This window comes from Protopterus annectens, chromosome 9.part0, assembly GCF_019279795.1.
Source record: "Protopterus annectens isolate FY-2018-M chromosome 9.part0, PAN1.0, whole genome shotgun sequence".
In the NCBI taxonomy this organism is placed as follows: Eukaryota; Metazoa; Chordata; order Ceratodontiformes; family Protopteridae; genus Protopterus; species Protopterus annectens.
This window is the reverse complement of record NC_056743.1, coordinates 591947224-591964510: the sequence shown is the minus strand read 5'-3', so window position 1 is coordinate 591964510 and position 17287 is coordinate 591947224. Positions and strand designations below refer to the sequence as shown.

The 17287-nt window shown below is 44.1% G+C and overlaps 1 protein-coding gene across 4 annotated transcripts in view; it reads left to right on the top strand.

The window, feature by feature from the left end:
* PPP2R2A (protein phosphatase 2 regulatory subunit Balpha) overlaps nt 1–17287 on the top strand; it is a 1574838-nt gene that overhangs the window by 673327 nt on the left and 884224 nt on the right. For all 4 annotated transcript variants that reach the window (XM_044083139.1, XM_044083140.1, XM_044083138.1 and 1 more), the window contains exon 3: nt 1706–1803. In XM_044083139.1, coding sequence (XP_043939074.1) covers nt 1706–1803 — 98 coding nt within the window. The remainder of the gene's footprint in view (nt 1–1705; nt 1804–17287) is intronic.

Here is a 17287-nt window from a genome sequence, read left to right as displayed (position 1 = left end):
CAGGTCAGTATGTTTGAACCTCTAGCTGGTGAAGGGTATTTGAGTTAATAAAGTCCAGGAAACGTGCTTGCGAGTTTGAGGCAGTGTATGCTTCCCAGTCTGTAGTGGGTGTAGTTAGTCTCCCTTAAATAGGGTGTTTGTTTTTGTCGTGAGGGTCTCCAGCAGGTCTAGATACCAGCTGTGGATTTCTTGGTATGGTCTTGGAGGAGTGGTCACTTCAACGGTAGCGATGCCCTTCCTCAATTCCTGTGATATAGGTGATGTAAGTTCTCCCCTTCGTCATGGTAATTTTGCATAGGTTTTTCTTATTACTTTAGTTACCACTTTAAGTAATAGCTGGCAGTTACAAGTTTCCTATGAAGCAATCATGAGGCTGTAAGAACTGGGGAGGGATGGAGCTCCTATCAAGACAGAGTAGATGGGAGTCTTGCACTCCAGCCAAAGTTCAAAGGAAAGCCAAGGTGAGACCATGGTTTATTTTTTGTCAGAGGAACTGAGACATGGTTTTGGTATCAACCCCCTTTTTCCTCATCTTGTACATGAAGACTGGGTGTCACATCAACAGTGACCACCACCTAGTGCCAGTGTTCGTACAGCTGGATGGCTAAGAACAGACATATCTGGTGAAACTTCTGACCCTTAACGAAGATTGATAAAGTTAGTAAAACCTAGTTAGCATATACTGTAAAATGGTCAGTCCTCAAAGATGTACTCTTAAGGTAAGTATACTTGTACACATCCTGTGTGTGCGTGTGTGTGTGTGTGTGTGTGTGTGTGTGTGTGTGTGAGAGCAGGTCTGCTTCACTCTACCGAATTTTTACATAACTGAAAATCAAAAGAGTGAGACAAGAAGAGTGAAATTGCACACCACCTAACTTTTACATTGCTGAAATTTAGATCAACGAAATACCAACTGTGCATGTCACACACTACTCGGAGCTTCGGATCGGAGATCACGGTACAGTGAGGATCAGGAAATTTACCCTTTTCCTCACTGTGGTGCATTATTTGAGTTGGTATATATAATTTACAGGCAGTGTGGGATGTAGGGGGCAAGCCCCCCCCTGCAAAAACGTAACAAAACATAAATTTTAGTGTTGTGTTCGAGTTACCAGTGTTTTGTTCTGAATTTTGGCAATGTAAAGGTTCAGTGTTGTGCAGTTTCACTCTTCTTGTCTCATTCTTTTGATTTTCATTTATGTGAAAATTTGGTAGAATGAAGCATACCCGTGCGCCCACATACGTGGAGTCAGATATTTGTAAGGTGGTGTTCTACGGTTCAGTTTCATCTTCCATGGGTAGAATATGCAAGGCTAGTAACCTGACCAGCTATATGCCCTTGGAATTCATAATCACTGATGTTTAATGTGCATCCATGAGTGCATGTTAGGTTTACAAAACTGTTTTATGATTTTTAGACACACAAATTTGATGGCAGATAGAAATATATATTTTATATATAATGGTATTTTTCAGAGTGATTTTTTTTTTCTTATTTTAAGTAGTGAAATGTCTTGCTATATAAAACTATGTTTTGAGAAGGGAGTAAAACTAAAAATTGTACTCTAATTTTGGTCTTCAAATATTGCCTGCCATCAGTCAGCATTTTAAGAGTACAGCAGAATGTTTCCAAAACAAGATTATCGGGCTGCATGTTGTTTGACACAACAGGACTTAGTCTTTGTCTTTTTTCTTTCATTTCTAGCTGATATAATTTCTACCGTAGAGTTTAACAGTTCTGGTGAATTATTAGCAACTGGAGATAAGGGTGGTAGAGTAGTCATCTTCCAGCAAGAGCAAGAGGTAAGTAGACTGTAAGAGTAATGTATGTAATCTTTACTGAAGGTGATGTTAATAACAGCAAGTTAGCAATGTAGCGGGCTTTTTTGATTGTATGTGAGCTTATGTAATGAGTTGAGAAGCGCAAACAGTTCTGTTCCCGCTTGGTTGTAAACTGGGCAAATTCAATAAATATCTTGAATGTTAGTCGGGCAGCAGTTTTACAGTAACTGACAAAAAAAATATGATTTGCAACACGTTTCATTAGTTTGGAAGTACTTTATTTTGTTTCATTAATTTACAGGTTGTTTGCATTTAAAATCAGTGATTTTTGTAGCTCCTCTGAATTGTTAATCCGAGGCACCAAATTCACTTTGAATGTAGTCTTTGTTAAAAAACTGGAACACTTAAGTTTCTTCATGGACACTATGCTAAGCCTTTGGTTGTAAAGAGAGAGATATTTTTAGCAAGTTAATTGTTATATTGTGAGCCAACTGATTACTTATTAGCCTAAATGTCATGAAAAGCCTGTAGTCTAAATACATTTAGCTGCATAAACTGTGTTTGCCCTTCTGTAACTTAGTAGTAGTAGAGTACTGTTGTACAGCATTGGAGTAAGTTAAGGATTCCTGTGTTGTCCAACTTTTATGAATGAAAAACATTTAATGTTTACTATGTGGAATACCTTTGTACATTCAGGTTGGATAGTTGGTGCTGTGTTGTGTTTTCTTAGAAATGGGGAAAAAACAGTTATACAATGACCTCCTTTAATATTCAAAAACATGCATGCTGATTGGTCAGCGTGCACGTTGTAAGTCAGAGTTCTAGTAATGGAAAAAGGTCCGGTCACCCGGACTTTTTCCATTACTATAACTCGTTTTTTACAGCAACGGAGAACGCAAGATCTCCGTTGCTTCACACTGTGTCGCTATGTTAAACTCATTTAACATAGTGACACAGTTTGTAAAAAGCAACGGAGATCTTGCTTTCTCCGTTGGTTTTTTCAAAACTGCCTCGCTATGTTAAATGGGTTTAACATAGCGACACAGCTTTAAAAAAAGCAACGGAAATTCTCTGTTGCTTTTTTTAAAGCTGTCTCGCTATGTTAAACCCATTTAACATAGCGAAACAGTTTGTAAAAAGCAACGGAGATCTTGCTTTCTCCGTTGCTTTTGCCCACAGCTCTGATGTAGTGCGTAGGCATACGCATGCGCAGTACATCAGAACTGCCGCAGAATGCCAGACAGCTGCAGAAGGGCAGCAAGGAGGCATCATACAATGCCATTATTTAAGAAAAGTAATTATTTTTTTTTCTTAAATGTCATTGTATAATAGCAATAATCCACTTCTGGGTGTGGGTAATGCTGGATTTACCCATGGTTGGCTTTGTTTGGCCACTCAGGCTTCGCCCTAGTGACCAAACCACATCAACCGTGGGTAAATCCAGCATTACCCACACCCAGGCGTGGGTTATTGCTATAGTATTTAACTTGTACAGATTCAGGAGATTCTAGTAGTGCTTGGACTACTGTCTCTTAAGCAATGGAAATAATTGCTTTTCGATTATCAGTAATTTCAGTTTCCATCCATTTATGTGTGTTCTTAAAGTGCTTCTTTCTTACCCTGCCCAAATTTATGGGATTGTTATTTAAAAAAAAAAGCGCCCAGGGAAGTTAGGAAATGTCAGATTTTTAGGGCTATAATTCATTAGAAATATCAGGAGTAGCACAGAATTCATCTGTTCCCTGATATACAGAGATAAAGGCCTGACTGTATCACAAGCAAACAGAGTTTAAATAGTAGCTCGGGGGCATGTGGGAAGGGTATGAGTGGCTGCTGGCTGTTGGTAGATCTCAGAAGAGCTGGGGGGGTGCTAAGGCAGGATAGAGGGTTGTCCTGCTGTCTACCACCATTTGTGCTATGTGCAACTGAGCTTATTGTGGAATTCTAGGGCAGAAACAAATGGGTCATGGGCCCTATGCTGTCTGAGGAATACCCTACTACTGTGACTGTAGAGCAAGTAGGTTGATTGGGTACAGGTAAAGGAGCCATTGGGGTCAGTCCTGCTGAGGTGCAAAACAAAAGAAAAAGAAGTTTTATTGTGTAATATTCACACAGCAGTTTACAGCACCCCAGTTCACATTTATGAAAGCCTTTCCTATGTTCATACGTGGTAGTTAGGCTTGTGTTTGAGATGACCATCGAGGCGCCTAGCTCTTTTTCCCAGTTGGCCCACTGCGCTGTCTGGTTACATGACTTGCTCAGTCAAACAGAAGGAGATGGGGGCTGAGGGGTTCAAACCCTAGACAAGAAACAACTCATTTACAGCTCTGTTCTTCAGCTTTGTGGATCATTAACTGTTATGTATGACCATGTATTTGAAAAGGTCATTAACATTCAGGGGATCACTACTGCATTATAAAACTCAGACCATGCCATTAATCGAGGCACAACTACTCAAAAACCGCTTCAGTGCTTTAACTACTATGTATTTCTGTATGCCAGTCACCCTTTTGTCAGACACAGCAAAGAGATACTTTTATGGGTTGCTTGCTGTACTTGAGTAACATTTTTGGCACTAATTTTTAATGAGCTTGCATTCTCTTTCTTACAACCCATTGTTGTAGTTTTGATTTTGATATGGGTTGCATGTGGCACGCCATTCGGTGATGTTTTACACTGGATTTTATTCAGTCATGTGAATTCTTATAGGTTTTTTTATAGATGTGTTTTTTTTTTTTTTACTGTAGCTTCACAATTAACTGTCCAGAACTTAATGAAAATGTGCGTTATTCCTTATTATTGCTTTATTAGTTTTAATACATGAACTGCATCTGTATATTTGGTTAATAGTTTTGCAAGGCCGGGAGGGTGCTCTGATGATGTAGTTGCAATCAACATCTTGAACATTGCAAAATAGTTAAACTGTTGATGAAGGCTGAAATCTTGTCCATTCAACACAGAGTTATTTTAGGATTTTCTTGGGATCTATACCTGACTTGATGGGTTACATATTTAGTACTGACATTGACCGACCCCAGTGTTTGCATCCAGAGTATGGAACAGTTTTTTGACTGCTGAGTTGGTAATATAGCATCCTGCTTTCCTTGTCTTTACCTCTCATCCCACTGTAGCATCATGGTATCCCTTTCTACATCTCACATTTCTGTGTAGTATTTGTTTTAAATAGAAATGAAACCTAGAATAGTTAATCTGAATGTACTGCCAAGCACAAATTAAGACAGTGTTGTGGTATGCCATGTACTTTTAGTGCAGCATAAATTGAAAGATATTTTTACATGCCTGACCAAAAGTTTTTTTTTTTTTTTTTTTTTTTTTTTATTCCTGAAGATGAATGCTGCTGATAGACATTTTGTCTAGACTTTCCGGACAGATTTTCAGCTGTGTGTTCATAGTTGATTCTGTGTTTGAAGGGGTTGTGTTGCTATACCCTTACACTGTAAATAGATGGATTCAGTAGTTGCAGAAATTTCTAGTAAAAATATTCTGGCCTAATAAGTAGATTTTCAGTAATGGATAGGAGACTCTGCCACAAACATCACTATCAACTCATCATCTAAATTTCTTTAAGCATTTCACTTAATCTTCCAACTCCTGTGATGCTGCTTAGCTCCCATATCCTCAGTTTGTTGCTGCACCTCAGGTTGGGTCACCATGATTAGTTTTTCAGGTGTTGCTCTCAATTTTTTTTTTATTTTTTTTTTTTTTGCTAAAAAGATTACTCACTAAGGTGTTGCACTTGGTGTGTCAACAGGTTAGTTAACTTTTTTGAACTTCAGTTGTGCATTTTTTTTTTTTTGCTCTCTACTGTTTGTTTTCTGAATACCTGAGGCCTGCATTACTCTGTACCATGTTGATACTGTTATATAAAGAATGTCTTGCAGAGGATGCATTGCCCCAGCGATGATCATTTGTGGTGCCTGTATTGCGTAGGAGAATGATACAACAGCACAGACTGCCTAATTTGAAGGCGTTTCAGTAGAAATACCTGTAAAAGATGCTGAGATAAACGATCTGCCTACCTTATGCAGAAGGTGCTGTCATCCGGACCAGCAGAAGAAGAGTACTCTGACCTTGTCTGAGATTCTCAGTCTGGTATGTCCAGCACGCAGTAGTCTTCAGTCTGTGACATACCCATTACAAGGAAGCTACACAAGTATCTTAGTTCAAGTCCCCCGTAAGAAGCTTGTACTTGTCATCCACAGGTCCTAAGATGTCAAAGCAGCTGATAACGAAAGAGCTGCTAGTCTTAGTATTGCGAAAGTATTACTGAGACTGTTTCACTGCTGGAGCCATCACCCATAATCAGACCACACTGTGAAGATAGTGTCCTGTGGGTCAGTAAGAAATGGACTGCATTTTGTTAGCCAGGACAATGTGGGATGTAAGGCAGGCAATGATATGCACCCACTCTCTCATCCCCTTAACAAGGAGGCACTGGGAGAGTTTTCACAGCCAGCAGTGATTGCATTTTTTCACTTGCAATCCCTGTTGCTCTCAACTGACAGCACTACAGCATTGGTGATTCAGCTGGATGAGCCAAAGCTTGGCCCTCCCAAGTGACAGTGTTACAGATGTTTCCTTTCTGTCAACAAATCAAGTCAATAGCAATGCTAAAACAGCTTTGACACTTTACTTTGGCTGTGCCATCACTGAAAACATAAATGCAATATTTTCCACTGCACACACAGCACTACTCAGGGCTACCCTCTCTGAGACTGTCAAGCCAGACTCCACTGTGTTAGCAAAAACCCTAAAGAAGGCTCCCTATAATATATAGCTCTACTGTCCAGTTGGACGAGGAGTATAAAACGGTGGACAGATTTGAAGAATAAGTCCTCTGTCCTTCACACTCTGAAGATGCTGAACTGTTTAACCCACATCATATGGTTACAGCACGAGATCACAGATTAAATGTCCCAGGTGATTGAAGAGTTACCAGATGGTTTACAGCAAAAACTTAATGGACAACATGTACCTCCACCAGTCTGTCTAGTTTCTTGGTCCACTTAATATATCACAAAACTGGGATCACAGTGAAATGGCATACACAGACGTGGCCTACTGAGTTTGTAGAAGACAGAAATGTGATGCTCTTAGATTTCTTTTCAAGAATGTTCCTGTTTGGTGAGGAATTTGGAAGGCATATGGAAAAACAGGGCAACACCTTGATAGCCATGGGTGTGAAATTCCAGCCTTTGAAGAGGTCTTTCACTAAGACAAATAAGAGCCATTGTTGAATATGATTTCAGCGATGGATACAGCAAGATCACTAAGGATGCAGTAAAGGGACAGAACTAAAGACCTTTCATTGACGGCCGTAGAGGTGGAGGTTACTTAAACTCACTAGAAGGCCATAGCCATCCAGCTGATGGACAGTCCATCATTGAACTCAGTGACCTTAAGTCAGTAATGTTGTAAAAGAAAACCTTCAACTAGTCATCTTCTTCTTTCAGATTTGTCCCGGTTAGGGGTTGCCACAGCGGATCATCTGTCCGCTCATGATTGGCAGTGGAGTTTTTTACGGTGTCAAGTTGCCAGCCCGGCACCCAACCTTCCATAGAAGGCGCACACATGCACGCACTCACACCTAGGGCCAATTTAGAGTATCCAATCCACCTACAGCACATCTTTGGGATGTGGGATGAAATCGGAGCACCCGGAAGAAACCCACACGACCACAGGGAGGATATGCAGACTCCACACAGAAGGTACCCCAGCTGAGGATCGAACCGGAGAACCTCTTGCTGTGAAGCAGCAGTGCTAACCACTACACCACTGTGGCTGCCCTCTGTGTGGATATCCTGTCTTAATATTGCATTGGATGTACTCCTTGTCCTTGAGCCTCTAGGCCACATACTTTTTTTTTTTTTTATTTAACATTTGTTGACCAGGAAAGTCCGACTAGGTTCCACAGATCTGTTTTCAGCGGAGGCCCGGGGAGAAATGTACTTAAACATAAAAATCACAGAGGTACCCTGGAGGTATGTTCAGATGTTCTTCCAATTTCATTGTTGCAGTTTTCATTATATTAGGGATCCCCTGCCAAGGGCAGCCCAATGTCTGGCCAGTATACCAAAGCTTTTAGGTTGCTTTAAGGTATGCTGTATGTGTCACGTATGCTCCTTGCATATAGAGTAGGGCATAAAGGTAACATCCGGGCGTTCCATCCTTAGAATTTCTTTGCCACCAGTCCAAATGCCGTTGCTTGATCATTGGTCTGAACTCCTGCTCCATTGCTGGTTCACCAAGCTGTTGCAGATAAGTAAAAAAAAAAAAAAAAAGCACTCCACTTTTTTTTTTTTTTTTTTAATATATATTGTTGGTGGGGTTTCCTATCATCCAAGAAGGGTAAATGCCAGTGTGGGAGGTAGATTCCCAAAGTCCACCACAATCAGTATCTGTTTTTGCCTAGGTGCCTGTCACGAACATGCTTCCTGTTCCATTTGCCAGGCTTTTGTACCAGAGACCCTTCATAGTACACTAGCTTCTTTGGTGCTTTATCTTGAAAATCAGCATCTTAAGCTTCTTGTGAAAGATGTGATTGATGGTACTTCCCGCTGCAAGGGAAGAAAGCCAAGAAGCATAGGCTGGAATCTTCTGCTGTTCAGCATCTACCAGACATATCTCCCAAGGCTAGTGAATGCTTGGAGGTTCAGCTGGCTTTGTTATTGGATTCCTCTGCTGCGACCGGGTTAGAGGCAGTCAGGGATCTGACTTTAAGCACATCAGAGAAGGCATTGGAGGAATCCATTTTGGACACACAGGGGGACCACGGCTGATTATTTCCGAGGGGCCTAGGGATATTCCTCCAGTATTAATCTGATGAGTTGTCCCTACTACCATCATTGAATGGCATCCTGGGTCAGAGCTTTCCAAATTTTATAAGGCGGATGTCCCATTGAAGATGAAGCAAAAACTAAACACATTTCTACTCCTAAGGATCCACAGAGTGAATGGCAGGCCTTCACTTTGGGTTTGTTTAGTACTTTGATGGCATTGAAACCTCCTCTGGGAGTTTCTTTTCCAGCCCTCACTTGGTCCTTTACTCCCCTTAAAAGACCTAGGGAACAGGATTCTTCTGAGGAGGAGCTGGATTCAGATGAAGAATCCCTTGCTTACTCTTCTTAGATTCCCTCTCCTTCTGTCTCTTGATCAGAGAATGAGGAATCTACCAGTCCTGGTACTCCCTTTGAAGAGATTTCTTATGGAGACACTGTCTCCAGGGTGATTGAGTTTTAAGTGGGATTGTGCTCAGGTCTCCTGAGGTACATAAGAAGCATTACTGCATATGGATTCTCCTAAACCTTCTGCTGTTCCTCATGTTTTGGTTGCCTTTGATGCATTTTCCATTGCTTCTAAGGCTCCAGACTGTCGGCCCCCTTCTCTCAAGAAACCTGATAGATTCTGTAGGGTTCCTGAGGACTGCAGATTTTTGTACAGGGGTCCTTCTGCTGACCTCTCGGTTGTTATCTGTAGCTTCTGATAAGCCCTGTCAGTTGCTTCCTTCTTCCAGGTTACTGCCATCTGATAAAGACAGTAGGGCCATGGAAAGTCTAGGCAAGAAGGTTTAGACATCTGCTGCCTTGGCTTTTAGGTCTGTTAATTATAAGACCCATTTGTGCAGGTACTTGTTGGCTCTCCTGTCCCAGGCTTGTCAGGTTATTTCTGATCTTCAGACTCTGAAGGTAAAACTTCTGCTCAATCCCTGTTAGCGAGTTCCTCCCTTGTGGCAAGTCATTGCATCAAGTGTAGTTATGCTGCAGCAGGCGCTTCCTCTAGAGTTGCTGCTTTTGGGTTAGTGATTAAGGTGATATTCTTGGCTTTGGCTTCAACCTTTGCCTGATGCTATTAAGGCTAAGTTGACGGATGCCCCTCTTGATAATAATCACTTGTTTGGTGAAGCTGCTGCTGCTATGTTTTAAGTTCCTTCAGGATAAGGGCAAGGCTTTACAGGAACTTAAACATGTTTGTTTCTCCTGTGCCTAAATTTCAGAGAAATAATTCCAATAAGCCAGCCTTTATTCGCAGGCTATCCTGCCCTCCTCATAAGGGTGAAAAGGGTGGCAAGCGGGCTACCCTCCTGCTAAGGCTACTCAGACTTCAGTGCCTTAGAAGTCTCCTTTTTAAGATAAAGTAGGTGCTGTCTGACTGTTCTATTCTATTCTACCCAACCACTTTACTTTTTCTCTTCGCCTGTGTCTCTCTCTCTCTTCATGTTTGGCTACAGATTTCTTAGGATTCATGGGTCCTGTCCATTGTTCGACAGGGGTATCTCATGCTTTGCAAATCCCTTCCCACTTTTTATGGGTGTTACTCAGCCCCCTAAGGGACAACTGTTCCTTCCAAAGGTGCTTTGGAACCTTTTCACTCCGGGTACTATTAAAGAGGTGCCTGTGTCCCAAAAGAGGAGGGGTTTTTACTCAAGGATGTTTCCAGTACCCATAAAAGAGGGTAGCTGGAGATCAGTTCTAGACCTCACTCATCTAAACACTTTTCTGAAGGTGCCCCTCTTTTTGAATCTTATTGCTTCAGACTTTCTCTTTTTTGCTTCCTCAGGCTTATATGGTGTCTTTGGATCACCAGGATGCTTATCTTCATATTCTGATCCATCCCCTTTTCAAGAAGTTTTTACTTTTCTCTGTTGCTTCCTGGCATTTTCAGTTCTGTACTTGCCCTTTGGCCTTTCTACTGCCACAAGGGTATTCACCAAATGCCTTGCTCCTGTGATTGCTTTTTGCAGGATTCCGGAGATACCTGGACGATCTTCTGTTTCAGGTATACTCTCCAGAGATCCGGTTGCAAAATCTTCATTTTGCCATTTCCCTTCTGCGAAGATGGGGTTCACAGTAAACTTCAAAAAGTCTTTTCTGGCTCCTTCTCAGGACCATGTTTTTGTGTGTGTGTGTGTGTGTGTGTGTGTGTGTGTGTGTGTGTGTGTGTGTGTGTGTGTGTGTGTGTGTGTGTGCAGTATTCAGATGATGCCTCTGCTGGCATGAGAGGGTTTCTCAGAGCTCTGGGATGCATGGCATCCACCAACCCTATGCTCCTTCTGGCTAAACTCCGCATGAGAAAGTTTCAGTGGTTTCTGAAGTCTGTCTGGCTTCAACATGCACATCCCGTATAATTTGTAGTTCCTCTTCTACCTTATCTGAAGAAGGAATTTCACTGGTGGATCCAGCAGTTGTCTAAATCCAGGGCTCCCTTTTCATCCCCCTCTTCCCTCTCAGGAGCTGTTCACAGACCCTTCAACTGTGGGAGGAGAAGCAGCTTTTGTCTCCCTAAATGCGCAGGTGATGTGGTCGCCTCTTCAACAGAAAGAGCACATCAGTGTCAAAAAGATGAGAGCTCTTCTGCTGGCACTTGCTTTTCATTCTCTTTTCTCCCCAGAACCTCTCAAGGTATTTACAGACAATACCACAGTTAGTGTTAGTTTAACAGTGTGCCACAGTTATGCAACCGCCTTATTTTAAGTTTTATTTTTATATTTTTTCCCCTAACAGATTTGTTTTTCAATTGAATTGTACATGTTATAGGTCACATTAAAGGTGGGGAAAAGTTTGAAATGATTTATTGTGATCTCATTTTTTATATCACAAAAAACTGGCATTTTAACAGGGGGTGTGTACACCTTTTATATCCACTGCATATTGCCCCTAATGAGAATAACTGGGATCATATCATAAATAATTTTAGGAGTCTCATGCATGAGATAAAGCATTTAAGAGCTGCATCTGTTCATTAGTTGTACAGGAGGCAGTCCTGGGTACATTTTCAGTTTCCCTTCCGCAGATGTATGTTACGCTTAAATATGGATGGGAATAAACTTTTGTTTTATGTGAATGGAGAGTCTGTTCCATGGCAGCAGTATCCTCTGTGAGATATACCTGTTACTCCAAACTACTCACAAGAACCATGAAACAAACTGGAAAAAGGTTAACCCAGAAAAAAGTCCTCAAACAGTCAAGTGCACACAAAAGTCCTGGGAACATGTACCAAGCAGAAACTTGCTATACCAAGTAATTCTTTGAAAAATGTTCTCCTTGAGCAAGTCTTGTAGAATAAAAACATAGCTTTATTACGAAAATGCAGTAGGTTACTGCATTTTCGTAATAAAACTGTGATGTTAAGTTGTCAATCTCGCCTTCATTCTTGCTTGATGGGTTCGGAGCCGATCCTCGGCTCCGACTCGGCACTTGCTAAGCTCGAGAGTCACTTTTACCAGCTCGAGGCAGCCCCATATCCCATGATGCAAGGCGGTAAGTACCCAGATCTCGTTTGCCGCTTCGCTGATGAGGTCCTCCTTTTACCAGCTCCTGGTAAGTGAATTGTTACTTTACTATTTTAGCCCCTTTCTTCAAAAAACCTTAAAATTATTAGTTTTAACTTAGTTTTAGTCCCTTTCTGACAAAAAATTTCCCTGTCTCCTTATAACTTTCAGTCAGACTTTCACCCATCCCATCCCCCCCCTGTTAGGGTGTGTGTGTGTGTCTGTTATTGATACCTTTTAATATATTTAATTTAATTTCTTGGACTGGTGTTGTGTGTGTTATTCACCATGTCTAAGGAAAGGGTCTCAGGCTTTAAGAAGTGTGACTCGTGCTGTCAGAAGATGTCTCTGACAGACGGTCACACTTCTTGCCTTTACTGCCTGGGGCCTCTTCACCTGCAGGACTCCTGTGCTATATGTCATTCTTTTAGCCAGAGAGTCCTGCAGGAAAGAAGAAATAAATTCATTTTGAGGGGCCTTCTTAAGCCGGAGGGCTCTCCGGCTAAGTCGGCCCCATCTAAGACTTTTAAGTCTTCCAAGGCCCAGGCTTCTGTGTCCAAGCCTGTGGCCTCGGCTCCGACTCATTTAGAGTCGAGATCGGCTCCGGCTGGAGCCGATTCTGGGTTACCTAAACCTTCGGCACCGATGGCTATCGGTGCCGACTCTGGTTCGACCACTTTGGTGTCGGCTCCGATCGGTTCCGACCACCATGTGGCCCAGGCATCGGTGTCGGCTCCGATCGGCTCCGACACCCTTACTTTTATGGCCGTATCGGCTCCGGCTGGAGCCGATGCATCGAAGCTACCTGTCGGTGCCGATAAGTTGTCGGCTCCGACAGTTTCTGTGGTTTCATCGGCTCCGATGGTTCCTTCGAGGAAGAGGTCTAGGTCCCCTTCCTTGGAGCCGATAATTTCGGCTCCGGCTTCGCCTCTCCTCTCCTCTCGGAGCGGAGCCATCGGAGCCGATCTTCAAGGTCATCCAGGCTTTCTGACCATGATTTGGAGAGAGTGGTCAGTAGATTACTAAAGTCACAGGCACTGGCCCAAATGCTACATAGTCCGTCTCAGCAGACGACTATTAGTCCACACCCCATTGCAGTTCCTCCTTCGACTCTACCCCAGAGTTTGGAGTTGGAGTCTTCGGGAATGGTTTCTGCTATGGCTGAGGGACAGATACCCCTTCTGCTCCTTCAGCCTCTACTCTTATCTCCTCTTGAGACCTTCCTTAGAGGGATTCGGTGGCCGGGCTTCCTGGTCTCCTCCGAGGGTGAGTGGCATCGGACCCTTGTCCGAACCCGCTCTTCCCCTTGGAGCCTCGGCCTTGGTGAGCTCGGCTCTGACATCTGCCTCGGAGCCTTCCTTTTCGGTGGGTCCTGGAGTTCCTAGTTCTTCGGAGCGGGTTCTCTCGGACCTTCCTGGGAGGGGAGCCTACGAGGTGATGAAGAGTGTGCTGGCCACTGGTCTCAGCCAGCAGTCTGTTCCCTTAGCTCCTCCCTCTATGGTGCCTGTTGACATCTCTGCCACTTCTCTTGCTCCAGGACCCAGAGATCCTCCGCCTCAGGTTTCCCCACTGGGAATATCCCCCTCTTCCGAGGATTCTCCTGATTTGTCGGGAGATCCTCCGCAGAAGAGGACATGTAAGAGGAAACACGTAGACTCCCCCGAGTCTATCACTTCAGATACTGACTTAGATGAGTCAGAGGGATCCCCAAGATTCCCCTCTGAGGATGTCTCCTTCTCAGACATCCTAGAACTCCTTAGACAGAGGGGAAACTGGCCCACCAATAATCCCTCTGAGGATGAGTCAGTATACCTGGAGGCGTTTGGATCTCGGCCCTCCCACCTCCTGGGTGTCTCCGCCTTTCGACCCCCTTATGCAGGTTATTGCTCGAAAGGCGTGGGCTGCTCCTGACTCTGTAGAGCCAGTCCCTAGGAGGCCTTCTAAATTTATTACTGCCCCGTCGGACAAGCAATTCCTTACAAAAGGTGTCCCCGCTGATGCCATGGTGGTGGCGGCTGCCACCAAGAAGGAACTTGCAGATCCTTCCGTACCTGTCCATCCTAATAAGGACTCTAAGACCATGGATAGATATGGTAAGCGGATGTTTTCTTCAGCGACCTTTGCTATGCGTTCGCTGAACTACCTATGTCACTTCACCAGACTCCAAAGGGATATCCTTAAGGAGCTAGGTGAAGTTGTGCAGGATCCTACAGCTGCAGGGGCTCAGGAAAAAATTGCTTCGCAGCTAGGAACCCTTAACTCCATTGCAAACTCCTCCATGCGGCTGATATATGCTGCTGATGGAGCGAGTAGGGCCGCAGGTACAGGTGTGGCTCTTAGACGCCAAGCCTGGATGCAGCTATGTAATTTTGCAGATCCCTTTAAGGCGTCCTTCACAAACTCTCCCTTTGATGGGTCAGCTTTGTTTGGCCCTCAAGTGAAGGAAACGTTGACCAGGTGTGAGCAGGACGGCAAAACTCTTTCTGCCGTAGGGGTCCGTTTTTCCACCCCTTGTAGACCTTATCCCAAAGGACAGAAGGGTGGCAAAATGTGGTTCCGCAAATCCCAAGGAGTCACGCCGGATTCACGTGGTCAGTTTACCCCTAAAGGCAGAGGGGGTAACAACAACAGACGCCGCTCTAGAGGCAGAGGGGGTCCACAAAACCAGGGAAACAGAGAGTCTCTCTCTGACAAGCCCTTTCAGCATCCCTGAGATGTTGCCCGGCTGTCCCTCCTTGGAGGCAGTCGAGGGAAGACTATCACTGTACCCAGAAGCCTGGCGTTCTCTCACTCAAGACAGATGGGTACAGTCGATCATATCCGAGGGTTACAAAATTCCTTTCGAGGAAAGTCCTTTCTATCCCTCAAATTCCCTTCCAGGTGTACCATCCGGTCTAAGGGAAATTGCAGAGTTAGAAGTCTCAAAACTACTGCAAAAAAGAGCCATTCAGCCAGTTACAACAGACCATTCAGAGCCCGGAATCTACTCAAGGTTCTTTTTGGTCCCCAAAAAGACGGGAGACTGGAGACCAATATTGGATCTCAGCAGACTCAACAAGTCTGTGAGGAAGACAAGATTCCGAATGGTCACTCTTCAGTCGATTCTGCCCTTTTTGCAGAAGGACAACTGGATGTGCTCAATAGATCTTCAGGATGCGTACTATCACATAAAAATTCACAGACGCTCCAGGAGATTTCTCCGCTTTTGGCTGGGGTCCAGTCATTTCCAGTTCAGAGCCCTGCCCTTTGGTCTCACCACAGCCCCCAGAGTATTCACCAAATGCATGGCAGTGGTCACGGCTCACCTGAGACGTCAAGGATTCCAGGTGTTTCCGTATCTCGACGACTGGCTCCTTTCAGCCACCACCAGGCATCAGCTTGTTCAAGCCAGGGATTACACAATAAATCTTTGTTCTCATTTGGGCATCTCGATCAACTTCGAAAAGTCATCCTTATTGCCCTGCCAGTCTATTACTTTCATAGGCGCAAACTTAAACACTGTTCGGATGTCAGCTACCCTTACAGACCAAAGAGTTTCAGACATTCAAAGTCATGTCAGGATCATTCTAGCCAACAAAAAAGTACAGGCCAGAATGGTTCTAAAGGTATTAGGCCTCGTGGCTGCGGCCATTACTCTTCTTCCCCTGGCTCGCTTCTACATGCGCCTTCTTCAGTGGATGTTGTTCACTCAGTGGTCTTACCAACAACTTCCAATGCGTCACCAGATTCTGGTGACACAGATTTGCAAAAATCATCTTGCTTGGTGGATCACTTCTCCCCAGATTCACCAAGGCAGACACTTTGTACCCCCATCCCCGGTAGCCACTGTCACCACGGACGCCTCCCTGATCGGGTGGGGGGGGTCATTATCAGGGCAGGATGGTTCATGGGACGTGGCAACCGTTCGAGTACCACCTGCACATAAATGTCCTAGAGATGAGAGCAGTGCTTTTAACGTTGCAAGCCCTCAACGACTTTCTTCCTGTAGGGACAATTGCAGTCCAAACAGACAACATGTCTGTAGTTTGGTATATCAACAAACAGGGCGGAACCAAGTCCTACCCCTTGTGTCGAGAAGCGCTCAGACTTTGGCAATGGGCGATCTCCTCTCATCGGTTTCTGGTAGCAACGCACATCCCTGGGAAAACCAACATTTTGGCGGACAGATTGAGCAGAGCGATTCTCATGCCTCACGAGTGGTCTCTCAAGCGATCTATAGTGGAAGAGATTTTTCTGGAATGGGGTCGCCCATGTTGCGATCTTTTTGCTACTCCTCAAAACAGCAAATGCCCAGACTTCTTCTCTCTCTTCCCTCTGTCAGGCCATCCCCCCAGAGATGCTCTGACCCAGGATTGGCCCCAGGGACTTCTTTATGCCTTTCCTCCTTTTCCCCTGATCCCTCAAGTTATCCAGAAAGCAACCGTTTTGAGAGCCAAAATGATTCTCATTGCTCCTTATTGGCCTCGACAAATTTGGTTTCCGTTCCTCCATCGTCACCTTTTGGTGCAGCCGTGGCATCTGGACCCAGTGCCAGATCTTCTGATTCACCAATCCGGTCAGCTGCACCGGTCTATCCCTTCTCTCAACCTCACAGCATGGTTGCTCCACTTCCTTCCTTAACCAGGCTTCCTTTGATCTCTAACCCTGTTAGAGACATCATAGTAGCTTCTTTAAAATCCTCTACCAGGAGGATTTATACAAGCAAATGGAAACGTTTCTCTTATTGGGCTAAAGCCAAGAAATATTGATCCCTTCACTGCCCCAGTTCAGGCAGTTTTGGACTTCTTAGCGGAGATTTTTCATGCAGGCTCCTCTTCTTCCACAGTTAGAGTTCAATTGGCTGCTATCTCGAACTTTCATGTTGGGATCGCAGATCACAATATTATGTCCCATAGGCTTTGTAGAGCCTTCTTGAAAGGAATTTTCCTCCTGAAGCCTCCAGTCAGGAATCCTCCTCCTCAATGGGATCTAAATTTAGTGCTGACATCCTTGATTCTTCCCCCCTTCGAGCCAGCTGTTTCTTGCTCCCTAAAATTTCTTTCTTGGAAAACCTTATTCCTAGTAGCTATTACATCGGCCAGGAGGGTGTCTGAACTTCATGCTCTATCGGTTCGACCCCCCTATTTGGTCTTTCACAAAGACAGAGTATCATTGAGAACTAATCCGACCTTTTTGCCTAAGGTCGCCTCAAAGACTAATTTGAATCAATCCATTGAT